We start from the raw sequence: 22,389 nt of genomic DNA, 5'->3' as shown, positions 1-22,389 counted from the left end.
TATGGGGCAAAAAGTGCCAAAAACGGTACCTTAGTTTTTAAGAGAACGGAGCGTCCGATTTTAATAATTCAAAAAAATTTCACTTGTATGACAAGATGAAGAGTTGATCAATGTTTCATAAGGGTAGGTCTAGCGGTTTCGGAAATTTACGAAAGAAGTAAAAAAAATGCCATTTGGCGGTCAAAAATGATCATTAGACATATGCACATCAACATTTTTTTACCAATAAGTATTTTTGTTTACATTCCTATGGGTTCCGTACCACTGTTTATCCGTTAGACAGCGACGCGGCACTTACGCGCTTTATATTTTGTCTCTATGCAGTAAAAGCAGTACGATTGCTTTGAAAAGAAGTTAAGATCTTCCAAAATATGTCAAAATAAAGAAAACATTTTTTTTTTTTCAAAAAAAAGTAATTTTTTGTCCAGTTTATAGTTTCTCAAAAATCTTATTTTTTTATATATATTATTATTATAAATAATAATTTTTCGCACGGGAAGTTCCAGCAATTTGCCTTGAGGCACGATGCCTTAATTGCCTTGAGACAGAATTCCACTTACAACTAGTTTATATTATTATTTACTAGTTGTTTATTGTTTACACCTTGCCAGTATGAAGGTTGAGTTGTTTTGTTTTACCCCAATTACGTGTAAGTTCTATAAAAAACTGTTGCATATAAAAATACTAATTCAAATTAGATTTTCAATGTATTCTCTATTTGAAATAATGCATATTATAAAGTAAATAATTTAGATTATCATTAGTTAGTAACATTTTTGACTTATTGAAATATGTGAGCAAATCAATCAAACACGAAATATATTTATCCAAATATTTTACAATTATTATTTCTTAGAATAATATGCCTGAAATTGTTTTTTTGTAACTGAAGCAATTCAAATAATATTTTTGTTTGTTGTTCTGTTAAAATCTTCACATTTATCTGTCCAAATATTTTTATGTCTCCATTGTCAGAAAACACATTATATCCTCGCACATAAATATGGCTAAAGTTTGTAAATCAAAACAATACTTTCACCAATATTTTTATCTTTCCATTCTCCAGTATATTTGTAATAATTTTCTGTTCAAGTTCATAAATCAAAACAATATTTTCACCAATTTTCTTCTCTTTCCATTTTCCAGGCGGCGAGCAGCATGAGTGCGATCAACCCGTCGACAAGAACGCAGCCAACGCAGCGAAGCAGTCGTCGCAGCAGGCGCACCGCACGCAGCAACAACATCATCAGCAGCAGCAGCAGCCGAAGACCCAGAAGCAACAGAAAGAGGAGCAGAAACAACACCGCAAGCGAGCAGCGGCCGCTTTTGACCCACAATACTCGCTGACGCTCGGTGCATGGCAGCAGGTAATTTATAATAGATTAATATTTTTATGTAATTTTTAATATTAATTTAATATAATTTTCTTTTCTGAAATTTGCATATTTTGGTATAACTTTTTATCTCCAGCAAAGTTGAATTTTGAAAAATAAATTGAATTGGATTAGATATTCATTATCAATCAATTTTTAATTTTTAATATACAATATATAAATTAAGATAAAAAATACAAATAATAAATAAATATATAGGGTGTTACAGAACTCAGTCATAAAAAAATTGTTTTTTTTTATTCTATGTAGTTTGAAAATTGTGAGCTTTTAACTGCAACCTAGAGCTTTGATGAAACTGCGACCATTTTTCTGTTATTGTGGTTAATCTTTATTAATTTTGTTGATTTAAACTTTGGATTCGTAACCGTTAATAACATTTTCTGGACCAAAGTCAAAAATAATGACATAATTGCCCTAAGTTTTTAATAATCAAGACATTTTGTTAAACTATGCATTTATAGTTTTCAAAATTGGTCTACTTTAAAGTAAAAAATGTGAAATACTTGAAAGTCTTATAATAAAAAAAATTAGAATAAAAAATAAAACCTAAACCTAGCTTAAATGAACAAAATTATAAACTAGTTTTGCGTGGCATCGTGCCTTAAGGCAAATTGCTGGAACTTCCCGTACCGTACGAAATATTCGAGAAATATTAAATGTTTTCATATAGATTATTATAAATACTGTAACATTGTCTATTTATATTTATAAGAGTTATTTAAACTGAATTACAAAGTTAAAATTATTTATTTGAAGTATATAAGTGAGCTTTAGAACTTTAGCCAGAATTAAAATTAAAATCTGAATTATTTTCGATATTTTGAAATATTTTTTTTCCAAAAGCAATTATTTTGTCAAAACCAGCAGAAAGTTTTTTAAATCAATAAAATCGAATGCTTAGTTCTCTCAAAAACTGCCATTTTTTGCACATTCAGCTCGGTATCTCGAAAACCTGCCTTTGCCAAAATCTAATCACCACTTCTCCCCATCATTACGAATTGAATGTTTTTTAGTTCATTCAAATCGGAAGCTCCTTTCTCTCAAAAACTCGATTTCTATTTTTTGCACTCTTTGCTCCTTATCTCTGAAACTATCAAAAGGAATCGAATGTTTTTTTAACCATTCAAATCGGTTGATCCGTGCGCCCGAAAACGTGGACGAAAAATTGTATACATACATACATACACACACACAAATGCACATCCATTTTTTCTGAGGCATGCCAAAATGTTCAGAAACCTTCAAAACGTGATGAAATGTAAAAATTTTCAATTTTGATTTTTGGACGATTACAATAACTTACCCTACGCAAGTTAAAAATTAACCGCATTAACTGAAGAATGGTCACAATTTGACCAAAGCTCTAGATTGCACTAAGCTCATTTCAAACTATACATAATAATTTAAAAAAAAAATCGCTATGAGTTTTTTTCCAACGGCAAAAATATTCTTTGTGGGCAGGAACATATGGTAATCGCTTGGTGGCAAGTAAAAACTTCCCATTCAGAAGCTCCCGGAACTTCTGCAGAATCCCTATCTATGTGTGTAGCCTGGCGTTGTCCTGATAGTACATAATTTCTCTCCTATTGGCCAATGCTAGCCACTTCTGGGCGATTGATTCTCTCAGACCATTCAATTATTGACCGATCAGCTCACAGTAGATAATTCCCCGTCAATCCCAGTCATTAGTATCCAGCGTTATTTAAATGGTGCCAAATGATTTTTTGTGAAATCTATAACTTTTGGGCAACCGAAATCGACTGACATGACGGTTGGACTCCCTGATTTTGTCGACATTTTCGATAATTGGTCATACAGTGCGCGTGCGACTTCGACATCAGAATTACTCGAATGAATCGACGAAATCAAAATTGCGCATAATTAGCTGTTACAGTATCAGGACCAAAAACATTATTCACCCGCACATTTTTACAAAAAAAAATTTCTTACGATTCGCTATCTTTATACTACATCCAATACCTCACATGTCTTTTATCTTTTCAGGCGACTGCGATTAGCGTGATGAGCAGCACGGCCGCTCCCGTTGCGACGACGGAGGGCGGTGGCGGTGCGGCGACCGGTGCCAAGTCGACGGGCGCGGGTGTCGCCGCATCGGCTGCCGGCGGCAACGCGAATGCCGCGAACAACGCGGCGGCCAACGCGGCGGCGGCGAAACGGCCCGTGCGCAGGACCGGAAAACCGCCGCCCGATAGACCGCTGAGGGCGCTCTTCTGCCTGCCGCTCAAGAACCCGCTGCGAAAGATGTGCATCGATATTGTAGAATGGAAGTATCCTTTTTAGATAATTTTCTTTAAAAAAGTTATTAGCGGCGCCAGTGGTAAGTCATAGATTTTAATATTTGAAATTTAAGTTTTATTTAGACGAATTTTTTTAGAGTGAAAATTATATTTTTTCGTATAAAGCAATTGAAATAGTATTTGAAGAATGTGGTGAGTGGAATGTAAAAATATGAAACAAAGACCTTAAAATTCTAATATTTAAGCTAATAAAACAATATATATTTATTTTTTAAACTTTCTTTAATAATACAAATCAAAATCGGCATAGTAGAAAAATTAATTAATAAATAAAATAAAAAATTTCTACGAGATGAATTGATAAAATCTAATCTTATTCATAATTAATTATTATTAATAACATATATTAAAAATAATAAATTTTAAATAAAAAGTTTTAAAATTTAATGATTAAAATTTGGTGGCATTTTAAATTTGTTAAATTATCGTTAACAAAACACATTAGAAGTTTTTTTTTAAAACTTATTTAGGGAAACTTGGGGACTCTTGTAACAGGGGCAAATGGTAACATACGATATTAAATTTTTTTTTGTCTACAGTGGACATGTAAACCGTTCTGCAAATATTATTATAACTACAGTCCCGCGGGCGACGCAGTATACAGAACTGTGCAGGTCCGTCATTTATTACATGTAATATAAAATTTGTATTTAATACTCCGTTTCAAGTTTATCAACAATTTAATGTGTGACAATTTTAGTAATTTCTAAATTATGTGAATGGTCTTGATTTGATATTGACTTGATATCTTGATTAATATAAAAAATCACATCTGGCATTAGTTGAAATAAAACATTGGGGCTAGTTGTAACATACAAGAATTATATACTGGCTCAATTGAATAGGATTGGATGGAATGTATAGTTTGTAAGATATAGGCACATACAAATTCACTTTTCACTATAACTATATATTTTATTTGTATTATGAAAATAATTGCAGTTTTCCTTGATTTATGATAAAATTGTTTATTACTTTAATTATAACGGGTGGTCCAGGATGGTGCATCTAGCGGTCCTAGTGATCTAGTGATCTTACGGTTTAGATATTTCTGTAAAGAAAACATATAAAGTATTATACACTGTTAGCAAGGTCTCAAAATTCTTAGTTTTTTTCCACAGACCGCAACTCCAAATTCTGCACGGTGTGGCCTACAGGCAAGTTGCTATCGATAAATTCCAATTTTTAAATGGGCCACCCTAGACCACCCTGGGCCACCCTATAGATTGCGTCGATTTATAAAAAGAATTACGTACAAATTATTTATTTTTCAAAAAAATAAGTAAAGAATGAATTATCAGAGTTACTGTCATTTTTTTGTCGTTAGTCCTTAGATCCGGTAGATGTTTAAACTAACCCCAAACACGTAAGTTGTAATACAGCACCTTTTTCGAGAATGATTAATTAATTTATTTAATTATTTTTATTTGATTTGGCAGGGAAATAGTTAAAGCATATATCTAGCTGTATTTTGTGGAAATATAATCAGTAAAATCAGTATAATATAATTATCTCAAGATATATTAATTTATAAAAAAACTATTTCAACAAATACCTACCAGTTCTATTTGTAATATTTAAAATGATTCAGCATAATATATATTAAATTTTTTGTTTATTTAGGTTTTTTCAAGTATATAGAGTTTTATTTGTTACTAAGTTTTGTTATAACTCATAAAACGATAGAGCGAAGAAAGTGGTGGAAGAGTTTCTTGTGTACATCTCCCTCAATTTATTGTTATTTTTTAAATTGCCAATTAGGTCAATTTTAGTTATTTTTGTATCCTTTAAATTATTATTTAAATATTTAATTTCAGATATTAAATATATAAATTAAATGTATAAATATTTAGATATTTTTTGTATTATCTATTACAATAAAAATCAATTAAGAAACACAGTCCAGCTACAAAATATATATTTATTGAAATTCATACGTGTATGAACACGTATTTCAAAAGAGTATTTAAGTAATCCATTTAATCGTACTACATTTAATCGTACTACATTTAATTATCATTTCCGTTTAGTAAACAAGTTTTCATTCAGCATTTTAGTCAACCTTGAAAATACCAGTAATTTAGTCTTTTTATTCTTATTGGCTTGCAAAGATGCATAAAATCAGATATATTTGCGGCATTACATTCTATTTCTACGTGAAAGCTTTATATTATACTTTATTTTTACAATGTTGCAATTTATAACATACGGTTCGATCCGATTGCTCGTGATCTGGCATCGCGTGTTGCATATCGAAAATTCTCAAAGAATGAATTTAACAAAGAAACACCTTTTCTGTAATAACATAACAGGCACGTGTCGATGCGTACAGCAAGTGTATCGTATAGGTTTCCCGTTTTGTCTGCAATTTCTTTTTTATCGGAAACTCAGTAGTCACAGACTTGGTGATACAAATCTTTTTCATAACAAAACACATAGAGATGGGCAATTTAACGGAAAAGGATCTGAAATATGATCTCCTTATTGTTAGATTTATTTCAGCGAGCGTATTGAACGTTCCTTAGAACTAAATTGATTTATTTTTTCAGATATTATTAAATTCTTAACTCAATTGAACGCTAATTAAGAAGAGGCCTTATGTAATAATTATTTTTGTTTTACAATCTGTTATTAACATCCTGTAGGCTAAGTTATAGTAATCGCAAATAAATCGAAAATGAAAATTTTTGTATATCTTTACGTTTCAAAGGTTTCTGAATATTTTGGCATACCTGAGAAAAAAGGGATGTATGTGTGTGTATGTTTTTGTGTGTGGATACAAATTTTTGTCGTCGATTTCGGGAACACCGATCACCCGATTTGATTTCAAAAAACATTCGATTCGTATCAATATGGAGACGTGCGGAGTTTTTGGCGAAGGCAGGTCTAGCCGTTCCGAAGATACGGGGCAGAAAGTGCCAAAAACGGTAACTCAGTTTTTAAGAGAACGGTGAGCCCGATATCAATAATTCAAAAAACATTTTACTTGTATTAACAAGATGAAGAACTGATTAAATTTTTGGGAAGTCAGGTCAAGCGGTTATGGACTCGCAATAAAAATAAGTTAAAAAAATGCAATTTGTCGGTCAAAAATGTATATTGAACATATGTACATCGAATTATCAAAAATTTTATAGAGATTTTAATAATGTGTACACATTTTGTGTAATTTTTTTTGGGTTTTGTACCAAGATATTTAATTTTAAAATGGTTCAAACAAAACAACGTATATGGTCCTCGACATTTTCAACAGTATTGAATAACCGATTTGAATAATTTAAAATATAATAAGAAGACGTGCTGATTAGTTTTTAGCGAAGGTAGGCTAGCCGTTCCGAAGATACGTGGCAAACAGGGCCAAAAATGGTAATTCAGTTTTTGAGAGAACGAAGCGTCTGATTTCTGTAATTCAAAACACATTTTATTTGTATTGACTAAATGAAAAGCTGTTTAAATTTTTTGAAAGGCAGGTCCAGCGGTTGTGGACTCTCAATAAAAATAAGTTGAAAAAAGCCATTTGACGGTCAAAAATGTTCAATGGACATATGTACATCAAATTATTAGATATTTTATAGAGACAGCTGTTCTTTACTATATTTTATTTCGTTTTATAGCTATCGCAAAACTTGTACATATTTTTTTTATTTATAACCCTTATGCAATATTATGTCAAGATGCTTTATATGATACATTTTTAACTTTTCGCAGGGTAAGTTACAGTAATCGCAAAAGAATCGAAAATGAAAATTTGTAAATATCTTTACATTTCAAAGTTCATCAACATTTTGGCATACCTTAGAATAAAATCGATGTATGTGTGTGTGTGTGTGTTGGATACAAATTTTCGGCAACGATTTCGGGAACACGGATCTACCGATTTAAATGATTCAAAGAGCATAGTTACTGAGTGCCAAAAATGGTAATGCATTTTATAAGAGAACGGTGCGTCCGATTTGAATGACTCAATAAAATTTTTTATGTATTGACAAAATGAAGTTTTGATGAAATTTTTGGGAGATCAGTCTAGCGGTTTTGGCGATCCAATTAAAAAAAATGCCATTTGGCAGACAAAAATAATGAAATTAGACGTATGTACATCAAATTATCAGATATTTTATAAATTTTGTTTTCATTTCTATGGATTCCAATACCATTGTTTAGCCTTTAGACTGCTTTTTAGCTTTAGACTCACGCGTCTACGCAGCTAACGCAAGCTGAAAAAATTCAATTTCTTTAAAATGGTCTATTACTTTAATCTTTTTTTAAAAAAATATTTTTTGGTACGGGAATTTTCAGCAATTTGCCTTATGGCACGATTCCATGCACCTCTAGTATTATTATTTTATTGGGTGCTTTTTTGAAGGATACATGTTGTATCATTCCAGCCTCGTGTCTATGTATCCTTTGTTCTTGCGTGCGATCATCTGCAGAAACTCGGTCGTAACATGATACCGTTTGAAAAGCATCTTCTTTTCTTTAACATCAACACACTCGCATTACGGTATAAAATATAAGTTTACTTCTAGAAAATGCTTTTATTTTACGATCTGTGTCAATGATGTGTAAAAATCTTATAACGAGAAGGAATAAAATGTATCTCCCCTAAAGCAAACGAAATCACGCACGTAACATTTGTGTGGATTTAACGATAGATTACAAATTGGAAGAACTGAGATATAAATGCGGACTACTCACTGAACAGTAACTGAAGGTTTTTGTTTTCGTATATGTGTAGATTTAAGTATTATGAAAATGTTTTATTGCATATGAATTCAATTTCTATATATTACGGCTAATAAATATCTATATCTTACACATATAAAGCTTTTTATGGCAGTGTACATTATACGTAACAGGGCGGTTACTATAAAAATTGAATCGAGATACGTCGAAAATGAATAATATTTTCATTTTGCAATAAATGAGTAAAACATGTTCTGACACCCTTTCATTTTTTTTAAATTATACTTATCACAATTTAACTTATCACAATATTTGTCGACCAAAAATATCCTTTATTCCTGTATTTGATTTATTTTGATATTCTCATAAATATTTGCTTATGTGAAGTTTGAATTGCAAAGCAAATCGCACATTTTTGTTCTTAATTGTAAATTCAATATTTTTCTTTTTTCCACAAGTATACGCAATACAAGCTTTTACATATTCAATAACATAGTAAGACTCAGATATTGTAAAGTAAAATTATAGAGTATTAATTTTTTTTAAATTATACTTATCACAATTTAACTTATACATATTTCTCGACGGAAAATCCATCATGTATTCATGATTTGATTTATTTTGATATTCTCATAAATAGTTGCCCCTTTAAAATTTGAATTACAAAGTAAACCGCCTTTGATTTATATTGCAAATTCAATATTTTAATCTAGATATATGTATTATAGAACCGCATTATATTCATCATCATTTTCTAAAATATAAGAGATTCACTATTATATGAATGGCAAAAATGAGAAACCAATTGACTCATAATGTAAAACTTTTAATATTACAAAAAGAAACAAAAATTGTTATTCATATAGATGCTCGAGTTAAGTAAATCATGATGCACTTTAATTTGACCTTATGATGCACTTTTTAATTTATCTTATTTTTTCTCATAATTTCTTGTTGATGTAATGTGTGAATTTTAAAGTAAACTACTTTAAACGGAAAACGAAAAAAATAACGAACTAGTTGACTAATTTTTTATTATGCGTTTTATCTATCATAATAAAAACATTATTTAATTGTTTAAAAAGAGAAGTTGTTATTATTCTGAAAACTTCATTTAAGTAAATTGTGATGCACTCACCTCTAACTTTTTTGAAACTTAATATATTTAACTAATTATTTCAATCAAATCAAATTTCAAAGTTTTTATGTACAATCGAGATATTTTCCAGTCCTCATATAACATTAAATTGCTACGGTTTGAATCACTTCAGAATATTCACCATCATTTTCTTTAACATTTGGATTATTGATTGTATTGACTTAATTTGTGCTATATATCACAAAATAAAATTTATTATATAATAAAAAACTGATAACTAGTTGTGCATGACTTTATGCCTTACGGCAAATTCCTGGAACTGCTCGAATCGCTCTTAAATATTTTCTCAAAAACTGAATTGCAATATTTTGCACTTTTTGTCCTATATCTTTGAAACGGCTAGACTTGTCTACGCCTAAAATCACCTCTTCCGATCAAAAAGAATCAAATGTTTTTTGAATCACTCAAATGGGTTAATCCGTGTTCCGCAAATGTTTGCTTCCGCACATACATACATACTAGACACATACATACACACACATATACATCCATTTATTCTAAGGTATGCCAAAATGTTCAGAAAGTTTTGAATCGTAAAGATATGCATAAATTTTCATTTTCTATTTTTTTGCGATTAATATAACTTACTCTACGGGAAGTTAAATAGGACTGGCTGTTTGTATATTTGAGTTAATAAATCCATGAGCTACTTTCATTCGAAATACTTTTACACAATTTACACTACTCATATTTTTGGATTTTCTATTGATCGTGATATTTTTAATTTCCTATCCAACATGAAATTTCTATGAATTCGAATAACTTCCAGCTTCACCTGTAGTTTCATGTCACAACTGAATGTAACACATATGTGTAATCTTCCCATTGGCATATCTGGCGGCTCTGGTGCATGAAATTGATATATTCAATCGATTACATAAACTATATTAATTCTAGTATTCAAATTCATTATTAATTTATGCCAAGTAAATGCACGGTTTGACGGCTTATTGACGGCAATATGCTCTACAATAAATGCCAATCCCAGAATTCTGTACATATTTAGTTCCAATAACATTTATTACTATAAACATTAAAGCCTTTTATCTATAGTAATATGAATTAATATTCCAATTAATAATGTTTGAATATGAATGTATATAGACTACAAATTATATTGAGAATCATCATGTAAACCATCATGTAAAGGTAATTAGTAGAATTTGATCTACATTCATGATAACGCTATAATTGGTAGAAAAAATTCTTGTATATGCTATTCATTATTTATTCTTAGAAGTTATATAAATATGCTAAATAAAAAATAGTTCAGTCACTATATGTAATCAATTAATTAGTAATAAGTAATTTTTGTCAATATATGTAATCATTAATACACTATTTATTAATACACACATACATATCGGTTTTCCCGAAATCGTCCACGAAAATTTGTATTGACACACACACTCACAAGCAAATTGCCTTTTTTACTGATAATATGAGCTTACAAAGAGTATATTAACGAGGGAATAAATGTTCTCTTTTTTTAATATACATAATATACACTTTCACTTATACAGTTCTAAAGGTCACATAGTAAGGCATAGATATTGTAAAGTAAAATATAGTAGAGTAGATGTCAATTTATAAAGATTTATATCGAAAGAAAATTATTTACATTTTTGATAGTTCCTGGAGCTTTAAGCTTATTCTCAAAGCCCTTACGCTTTGCTTATAGTAACATCAAACATTTATATGGATTTGATATTAAGTCAAATATAATCAAATTTAATCAATTATTAAATAATTTGCTTGTTACGAATTTTAAGCTATATGTCTCATAGTTTGTTAAAATTTGCGCTTATACAGAACACATTAAAAATAGCAGAGGCTATTAGGAGCTACTTGTAACCGTTTTATTTGAATGGATATATCTTCAGATCTACTGACTATACGACTATATGTATTTGTACGAAATAAAGAACTTTGCGAATGTTTGAAAAAAATAGATTTTTGAGAAATTTTTGAAAAAATTTGACTTTAAAAATTAGATTTTTTTATGTTTCGATCTATTTTGTATTTTGATTTTTTTTTGAAAATTATGAACATTTTTTTAAGCAATCGCGCTGCATTGCTGATTTGAAGTCGAAATATCGAAGCGCGTAAGCACAGCGTAGTTGTCTAACACGTAAACATTGGTACAGAACCTATAAAAATGCATACAAAATTTGTACTTATTATTATAATTTTTATAGAATATGTGATATAACGATTTACATATGTCTAATTTTCAGTTTTGATGGCTAGACTGCTGCCTTTGCCAAAAACTAATTAGCACGTCTCCTTACCAGAAGATATCGAATGTTTTTTGAATTATTGAAATTAGTTGATCCGTATTTGCAAAATCGTCGACAGAAATATGTATCCGCACACACATACATCCAATTGCCAAAATGTTCAGAAACCTTTGAAACGTAAATTTGTAGAAAAATTTTCATTTTTGATTTTTTTACTATTACTTTAACCTATCCTACAGGAAGTAAATAATTTCACAACTATTGTTCATTATTTTACTATGTATTATTTTCTAGAAAATGTGCTACAACTAACTTCGTGTTAGAGGCTAGTTGTAACGTCTACCAAATAAAGTATAAACGATAAAAAAATGACAAAAATACTAGTAAACCGATAATTTATGCTTTACTTATTGTTAAAAAAATCTGACTTGTTTATAAGTTTTTTTTTTTCATAAATCAAAGCAAACTAAATGCAAAATGCAAATAAAATATGTGATGTCTCTTATAATATAAATTACGGGCCTGGTGCTTCTTGGCAAAACAATGATTCAGCACAGAGTAAAGCTCAAATATGTGCAGTTAATGAATATCAAAAGTTCAATATAAATTTTTAATATAAATCAACGTAAAATGCAATAAAATAAACAAAAGATATATGGACCTATTCTACAGTAAAATAGACCAATGTTATGGCAAGGCTATGTTACGTAGCGTTTCTCATATAAAGTGATGCTAAAAACTGATGAAATGCTATGTGGTTGCTGTGCAGTTAGGCGTTTCAGATTGAAGACCTAACCTAGTAACGCATAAACGTCAAAAAAGAATTTTATCATGAGTGCATCTTTGTGATATGACATAATAACATACGAGTGAACTTACATATTACTTTTAAAACGCCTGATTGCATCTCATAGTTAGTTAAAATTTGCGCTTATACAGAACACTTAAAAATAGCAGAGGCTATTAGGGAGCTACTTGTAACAGTTTTATTTGAATGGATATATCTTCAGATCTACTGACTATACGACTATATGTATTTGTACGAAATAAAGAACTTTGCGAATGTTTGAAAAAAAATAGATTTTTGAGAAATTTTGAAAAAAATTTGACTTGAAAAATTAGATTTTTTTATGTTTCGATCTATTTTGTATTTTGATTTTTTTTGAAAATTATGAACATTTTTTTAAGCAATCGCGCTGCATTGCTGATTTGAAGTCGAAATATCGAAGCGCGTAAGCACAGCGTAGTTGTCTAACACGTAAACATTGGTACAGAACCTATAAAAATGCATACAAAATTTGTACTTATTATTATAATTTTTATAGAATATGTGATATAACGATTTACATATGTCTAATTTTCAGTTTTGATGGCTAGACTGCTGCCTTTGCCAAAAACTAATTAGCACGTCTCCTTACCAGAAGATATCGAATGTTTTTTGAATTATTGAAATTAGTTGATCCGTATTTGCAAAATCGTCGACAGAAATATGTATCCGCACACACACACACATACATCCAATTGCCAAAATGTTCAGAAACCTTTGAAACGTAAATTTGTATAAAAATTTTCATTTTTGATTTTTTTACTATTACTTTAATCTATCCTACAGGAAGTAAACAATTTCACAACTATCATTCATTATTTTACTATGTATTATTTTCTAGAAAATGTGCTACAACTAACTTCGTGTTAGAGGCTAGTTGTAACGTCTACCAAATAAAGTATTAACGATAAAAAAATGACAAAAATACTAGTAAACCGATAATTTATGCTTTACTCATTGTTAAAAAAATCTGACTTGTTTATAAGTTTTTTTTTCATAAATCAAAGCAAACTAAATGCAAAATGCAAATAAAATATGTGATGTCTCTTATAATATAAATTTTTATGGGCCTGGTGCTTCTTGGCAAAACAATGATTCAGCACAGAGTAAAGCTCAAATATGTGCAGTTAATGAATATCAAAAGTTCAATATAAATTTTCAATATAAATCAACGTAAAATGCAATAAAATAAACAAAAGATATATGGACCTATTCTACAGTAAAATAGACCAATGTTATGGCAAGGCTATGTTACGTAGCGTTTCTCATATAAAGTGATGCTAAAAACTGATGAAATGCTCTGTGGTTGCTGTGCAGTTAGGCGTTTCAGATTGAAGACCTAACCTAGTAAACGCATAAACGTCAAAAAAGAATTTTATCATAAGTGCATCTTTGTGATATGACATAATAATATACGAGTGAACTTACATATTACTTTTAAAACGCCTGATTGCACGGCAAATACATAGCATTTTGACAGGTTTCAGTGTCATTTTAAGCAAGATGCTACGTAACAAAGCCTTACCATAACATTGGTCTATTTTACAGCTGAATCGGCTTTATAGTGTCTTTTGTAACACTATATACATGTGCCTACATTATACAAACTATAAATTCTACCCGATCCCTTTCACTTGAATCTGTATATAATTCTTGTATGTTCCAACTAGCCCCAACTTTTAAGCTCAACTAACCCCAGGTGTGTTTTACATTAATTTACATTGATCAAGATAACTATTTAAAGCAATCACAAAAAAAAAATTGTACACATTATCAAATATTGATAAATTCGAAAAGAAATAAGATATAGAAAATTTGAAATTAATCGATTCGAATAACGCAAACCGAAATTTTATTATAGATCAATTTTATATTACCGTTCAAAAAATGACGCACCTGCACAGTTCTGTTTACTGCATCGACGTGCGGGACAGTAGCTCTGATTATGCAGAACGGTTTACATGTCCAATCGAGACAAAAAAATATTTTGACATCGTTTAAGATCCCATTGAAAAGTGACTGCAGATTATATTTTGTGTATAAATTATTTGTTATTAATAACTTATAAACATACAATATAAAACAGCATAGTATGCCAACTCTAATTAAAATAACTAGCATCTTCTTATTAAAATAAATAGCACATTTAAACCTGTTACTTCCTGAATCAACTTTAAATCATTATAAAATGTTTTTGTTTAAATTCATTAGTTTTTATAAGTTATAACTAAAGAAATATAAGCTAATATATTAAACTAATTCAAATAACTGACATCACCAAATTAAAATAAATTGCTAATCTCTATATATTACTTCATGGGCCAACTTTAAACAGTTTTATAATATTAGTAGCCGACACTGCAGTAAAAGATGCAAAACTTTGCAACCGTTAGAATTTATTTCTCTATTTTGTAGTTCAATATTAAGTTTAGCAAATATTAATAAATTACCCCGGCGCCGCTACCATACTATGAGCTGCGCTCCATCTAGCAGCTACAGCCCGTGGCTACGTAGCACTAGCAGCGTTTGTCGTGTGTTCGCTGCAATTTCACCCTTGGCTCGATGGAAGTGCATTTACTTGTTGTTAGTTCCCACTAATTAAGCTTGATTGTTATTGAACACTAATTACATTACCGGTGCCAATATTTCTTTTCAGTCCGGTAGATTGAATTTTGCTGTATGGGCACGCTTGTTCGCTCTCAAAGATATTCATACATGCATACACACGGGTATAGATTTATGTATATATACAGAGTGTTTCAGAAATCAACCTCAAGCAAAACAGGGTGTTTTAATTGACTGTAATTGCCCTGAAAAAAAAACTAAACAAGTGATGTATCGTGCATCGTGCCTTAAGGCAATTTGCTGAAACTTTCTGTATCATAATGAAATAATTCCGTACCATAATATTCGAGGAATATTACATGTTTTCAAATAAATGATCATAAATACTGTAAATTTCGTTATTCATTGTTCATAGTAAAAATATAAGAGCTTATGAAGTAAACAACAAAGTTTATAAATGTTTACAAAATGTAAATATACAAAACTTAATCAATCGGATTTAAAATGGAAGACATTGTCTAATATTTATAAGAATTATATAAACTGAATTGCAAAATTATAATTATTTATTAGAAGTATACAAGTGAGCTTTAGGACTTTAGCTAGAATTAAAATTAAAATCCGAATGATTTTCGATATTCCAAAAAAAATTGAAATTGAATTTTCGTTTCGTCAACAGAAATTTTTTTGAATCAATTAAATCGAATCTCTCAAGTTCTCTCTCAGTTTTCTCAAAAACTGTTGTTTCTTGCACCTTCATCTTTATATCTCCGAAACGGCTGGACCTATCTTTTGCCAAAAACTAACCAGCACATCTCCCTATCAATAAGAATAGAATATTTTTTGAACACACACGCATACATGTTCATTTTTATAAGGTATGCCAAAATGTTCAGTAACTTTCAAAACGTGAAGATATGCAAAACTTTTCAATTTCGATTTTTAGACTATTACAATAACTTACCCGACGGGAAGTTAAAACAATATCTCGCGTTGTTTGGTAATTATGAGCTTTTGAGTGCAACCCAGAGCTTTTGGTAAAATTGTAATCATTTTTTGGTTATAATGGTTAAATTTTATTGAATTTGTTTATTTAAATTATCGATCCGTAAATCTGAATGATATTTCTAGGATCACTATCAAAAATAATGACACAGTTGCTCTAAGTTTTCAAGAATTAAGACGTTTTGTTGAACTATGAATTTAAAATTTTTAAAATCGCTTGACTTTGAGAGGCTTCTCTTTAAAAAAAAGTACTCAAGCGTGATTGCAAGTTTCATCAAAGATGTAATCAAGATTGTAAAATGGTAAAATACTTTTTATTTTCATAATAAAAGGAAAATCGATTAAATAAATATTAAAAAGCAACGTTTCAAAAGCTTTTATTTTCTTCGTTCAGCAGTTTTTGAAATTAACACAAAACAAACCTATTTATATTATATTTACATATATAAATGTTTAGTTTTTCATAATAATTTTGATGTTGTGTCCCAAATTCTTCTGGCTAGTACATCTAATAAAAATAGTAGATATTGTACAGTATCTTTATTTTTTGTCGAACATTTAGCAAATTTCTTGTGTCATCTTCAATGGTAAAAATATGATTTTGTAACATTCCAGCAAGATTCATTAAACAATAATTTTGGATTGGAGTGCGGACAATCTCAAAGTTAATATTAAGAGCTAAAACTTTCAGAAAAATACTTTTTATCATTTGAGAAGCATTTCAGCCCCTGAGAGCAAAAAAATTTGAAGACATTATTATCATTGTTATTATATCCATATTATACGTAATCATACTAAAATCGAACAGAGATTATGTACTGATAAAATGTCACCAAATTCATAATAAATATACACTCCTGGATTATTTATGATTTTTTATAATGTTTTCAAACTATATGTTTGATTGATTTTCAATGAATATTATATGCAATTATCTAAATATGACTGCACAACATAAACTTTTAAAACTACGTCAAATAGTATGTGCGGTGAAGATAACTTAGCTTATTGTTAAAGAAAAGTAACGATTTAAATAAAATTAACTTTTTAATCATTTTAAATTTATTTTGTATTTGTATAGAGCAATATAAAACACTGATTTATAATCACATGTTACAGACAATTAAAAACAATGTGAATATGAATTAAAATAAGCTTTAGCTTTAATAAATGAACCTTAGATATTAAGAATATGTAATCCATTTAATTTGCATAAAATTTATATATATATATATATATATATATATATATATATATATTACTTTCAACAATATTTTCCTTAACAGTTTTATTACAGACCATTTGAATATTTAATTTTATTAACAATTTTTGCGAACTGCGTGGCTTTGGCTGTCTACACTCCTTATCCTAATAGCGATTCGAATATTACGAATACATATTTGGTAAGTACTAATATAGTAAATTATAATTATTTTAATTGTATATATGAGTAAATCATTAAAATCATTATGTCATAGTTTTGAAAAATAATATCATAATTACGGCCTTTGAATGAATTATCGGTGCAACTAATGAGTTCGCAAATATTATGACTTCACAAACGTCATGAAAGCGATCAAATCACAAACGATTTTCCGTGACAGTGGAATAATAACGAAGCTGATTAAATTCTCTATTTAATTAAAGTTCATTCACATTCGCTGTTTGGAAAGCTATATAACTAATTGACATCCAATCATAGTTGCCATTAAAATCTATAGAAATCATCTTGAATAGAATTTGTATATACATTATGTTATATCATTGCGTGTATATATATATATATATATATATATATATATATATATATATGCCTATATGCACATGTTTTTCTGGATAAATATTATTTGGTTTTACTTTTCTCAATTACAAACCTCCTTTCAACTAAAAAAATATTCATTTCCTTTTTCATTTATGAATGAATCTATAAACTTATATATTCATGATATTTGTATAATTTAAATTTGTATTTATTTGTATTTGTATTTTATTTTGATTATCAATTAAATTAAAATTAAATTCATAACAAAAGTATTTTCTTTCGTCGTTAGTTTTTTTGGTTGTGAACACTGTGATTTACGAGAACTTCGTATAATTTTCAAGTATACGTTATATAACCTCATTAAAAACTCGTTTTTGGGGTAAAAAGGACGAACTATTCCTTTGCCCTAGCAAATAAAAAATAATAAAGTGAATTAAGTTGAAAAAAGCAGTATTACAAGAGATGAATTAAATCAATAATTATTCCAAATCTGCTTATAAACATTTCTGACAAAATACCAAATCAAAATTATATACTGTGTTATCTCTGTAAAAATGTACACTTATAACATTTGCATTGATTAAAAAATGTAACTAATATTTCGTAAAATCCTTTTAGAATTGAAAATGAGATATTGGACCTATTTGGCCCCCAGCCATCGCATTTTACCTCGTCTATAGAGAAAAAGTATATTTTAATTTGTAGTGAGTATTAATTAAAATTTGTTAAAATTCAACACTTTAAAATTCCTGATGAGAGAGATATCACATATGCCCAAAACGTAGAAATCATTTATGAGTTAAGAATGAAATAAATATTTTTTTGTTAAAAATGGAAGCAGTTCAAAAAAAAGAAATCAGAGATAATTTTACTACACAGACTTTATTTGTAGGAAAGAGTAGTACTTACTTTATATCTCTAAAACATTTAGAACATATAAATAAATTTCGGTATAAATATATTTATACTTTCACACATATATACACAGATATATATATATATATACACATATATATATATATGTATATGTATATGTATATATATATATATATATATATATATATATATACATATATATAAATACAATGCATACAAATAATACAATACAAATATTCATAATATAATATACTTTCCTAACTTATAAAACAAAATTGTACGAATTAAAAAAACTCCTTGAAAATTATTTACTTTCATAGTTATTTATGAATAATTGTTGATATGAAACTCATTTTTCCTTTCAAAAGTTTCTCGTAAAGCTCACTTACTAAGCAAGAAATACTCACTAATTAGTCAAAAATAATTTCTATATTAAGTGAAAAAAAAAATATTTTAACTAACACTCTTTTAGGTGCAATATCTTTTCTCTTCTATAAAATTTGTGATTATCTCTGTGGCTTGCTTAATGTCTGATAAAGGTTGTTTTTTTTTTTGTTGTCTTTATTTATACATTGACAAATGACATGAGACTTAAGTTTTGTGATATATAAAAGTTTTGAATAAGTTGTGCTCATATTAAAAATGTGTATTAGATATGCCAACTATCTTTTTTATATATTTCTATACTTTAACAAGATTATATTTTTAAAAAGTTATATAATTCACTTATTTCAATAACATTCTTATTTGATGATAAATTTGTGAAACGTTACTTTTACATTCAATGAATATATTATAACATATGTATTGTATAATATATATTGTAATGTATGTATTCTCTGCATCGTATAAAATGTTCATTGTTTTGGGAAAACGTATTAAACCAGACTAAGTAAGAAATTTCCGTAGTGCTGCAAACTCATTGTGTGTGAAAATTGTTTGATATATGAATATTTAGTTAGTTTCAACTGCAAATGTATAGTGCAACTTAATAACAAACATGCAAGTATGCCGGTTAAACTTTTGATTTAATTTATTAATAATAATGTGGATTACTATACACACGTTTTCAATGAATGCAGTAAAATTAATTCAGAACTTGATTGTGAATTACTTTTTAGTTCAACTTGATATCAACGATTTTTTTATACAAGGATTTCTTTCGAAGTGATTACCATTATTAATTTAGTAGTCTACTTAACTTGTAAAAAATTGAATATGATAATTCTTAATTAATCAATGTAATATACATTGCATATATGATAAAAATACTTTATTTATATATATATATATATATATATATTAACAAAGTTTAATAATCGGGCATAACATCAATAAAAAACATAAATTTCTTTCAAAAATTTATTTTACATTCATGCGTTGCTATAATCCTAGTTACAACAATACAAAAATAATTTTAAAACTCCCAGACAATTTAAAACTATGCTTGCGGACCACATTAATGCTTCAAAACACAATACAGACTTTTTTAATCCGACTGTACTACAATTCGAACAAAATTTATTTAAACAAAGAATTATAGGAGGATCATTTTTGACTATTCATAACGATAGAACAATAAATAAACTCAATGAACTCAACACGCTGTGCGACTTAAATCTCTTTTATTTAGACAGTATTACGAAATTTCTCGCAAAACAATAAAAATGTTGCGCAAAGGATTCGCAATTAGTTTCACACATGTGTAGAATCTTGGTAAAAACATTAAAAATAAAATATTTCTCCATGCCTTATGTCTTACGGATAACACATATATTACACACTATCTAATTGTTATGTTTTAAGTTAGTATTTTGTGAAATATTATTTAATTACAATTTTATTGTTTATATAACATAGTGTAGTGACTGTGGTGCAATACCATATCCTGATACCTTGGTTTATTGAATTTTGTATATTAAAACTAAGATTAACTATATGTGAGTACTTTTTACTGTTTATATTTTTATTTTCAAATCAATTGTGTTTGTTTTAAATTTTATTTTTAGTGAGCACTGAGAGAAAGCAAGGATTATAGCCAAAACGTATGAATTTAAAATAATTGTATTGAAATAAATTTTGGTTTTTTATGTATGTTAAGCCCGATTTTTAGACTTTATTAATCATATGTCAACATCAAATTCAGAATCATACAATATATAAATTTGTCATATTTCTTTGCAGGAAATCATAGAATACGTGTTTCTAGTTATTTTCACTGCCGAATGCGTGATGAAGGTTATAGCATACGGTTTTATACTCCATCCAGGGGCGTATCTGCGGAACGGCTGGAACTTGTTAGATTTTACAATTGTAGTCATAGGGTAAGTATTATTAATTTATCATGTATTATATAGTATATTTCTCATATATTACACAGTAAATACCTCATATACATATAATTCAAATATTATTTTTAAAACATTATTTATCTTACGAAATTCATATTGAAGCTCGGTTGAGCTTTCCCTGTTCTCATACTCGCTGAAAGTAAGATACGAGTGCAATACAAAAAACCTATGAATAGCTAATAGTAACATTTTATAATTTAATAATAATTTATGTTTAAATAGCCTATTCACTAACATATGGTGCAAAAATATATAGAAAACTTGTAGCACAAAGGATTAACATATATAAAAGCTCATCAAATTATTTATCCATAAAATGCATTATTACCATTAGCTATGAAGTAGTGAGTGTAATGTGTTCATATTTATATAATTAAAAATCGTTCCACTCATATAACTAATGCTACTGATATATATAATCAATTTTTAAGTTAAAATTTTAGTAAAAAACCATCATCTCATAGCAATTTTGTAGATTCTTGACTCTCTAAATTCATTGACTCTAGACTCATTTACTATTTAACTTATAATAGCAGGTTTGGACCTCCAAAGACTATATTTTTTTGAATAAATATCTAAATACAGAGCGTCGCTAATCAATTTAAATAAAGAAAAATATTCATATGTTTGGTATAATTATGAACATATTTACATATTTACTATCTATTGAATTTCACGTTTTTAAAAATGTACTGATGACACCTGAAATAAACACTATCAAATTTTCATTATATAAAAATAATTGTTGTATACCATTTATTTTTGAAGCGTGATATGTACAGCAGCTCGCTAATTCATTTCATAAATAACTAATAATTAATGGGTTTTAGTGATATTTGCTTTTGCAATAAATGCGGTGATAATGAATATTTTTATTTTGAAATTCACTATAAATGTATTCAACTTGTGATAAAACTTTTGGTGTCTGGTAAAATAAAAAAACAATATGCATTTTTGCTTTGTCGCATTTTTCTTAATAATTAGATAATATTTTTTATAAAAACAAATTTATCGAAACTAATTGGATAACGAACTAATCGGTCGATATGTTTTATTAAAAATATGGTGATTTGTTTTTCTAAAATCTTCTATGCTTGTAGTACGTACTGACATTTATTGTTTCTGGAACTAAAAAATGAGAGTCAATATGAATAATCGACTTTTATAGCTTATTTTATTTAATATAAATAATTTGCGAAAAGTCCAACTA

The 22,389-nt window shown here is 28.4% G+C and overlaps 1 protein-coding gene across 1 annotated transcript in view; it reads left to right on the top strand.

Moving 5' to 3' along the window:
* The first annotated feature begins 1,003 nt into the window (after positions 1–1,003).
* Positions 1,004–22,389, top strand: part of LOC113376018 (muscle calcium channel subunit alpha-1) — a 61,609-nt gene continuing 40,223 nt past the window's right edge. The window contains exons 1-5 of the mRNA XM_026615949.1: positions 1,004–1,016; positions 1,147–1,367; positions 3,399–3,682; positions 17,488–17,593; positions 21,013–21,152. Coding sequence (XP_026471734.1) covers positions 1,004–1,016; positions 1,147–1,367; positions 3,399–3,682; positions 17,488–17,593; positions 21,013–21,152 — 764 coding nt within the window. The remainder of the gene's footprint in view (positions 1,017–1,146; positions 1,368–3,398; positions 3,683–17,487; positions 17,594–21,012; positions 21,153–22,389) is intronic.

This window comes from Ctenocephalides felis, unplaced genomic scaffold (assembly GCF_003426905.1).
Source record: "Ctenocephalides felis isolate EL2017-DRISC unplaced genomic scaffold, ASM342690v1 CF-g0.4_SCAFFOLD_01886, whole genome shotgun sequence".
In the NCBI taxonomy this organism is placed as follows: domain Eukaryota; kingdom Metazoa; phylum Arthropoda; class Insecta; order Siphonaptera; family Pulicidae; genus Ctenocephalides; species Ctenocephalides felis.
This window is presented reverse-complemented; position numbering and strand designations above follow the sequence as displayed.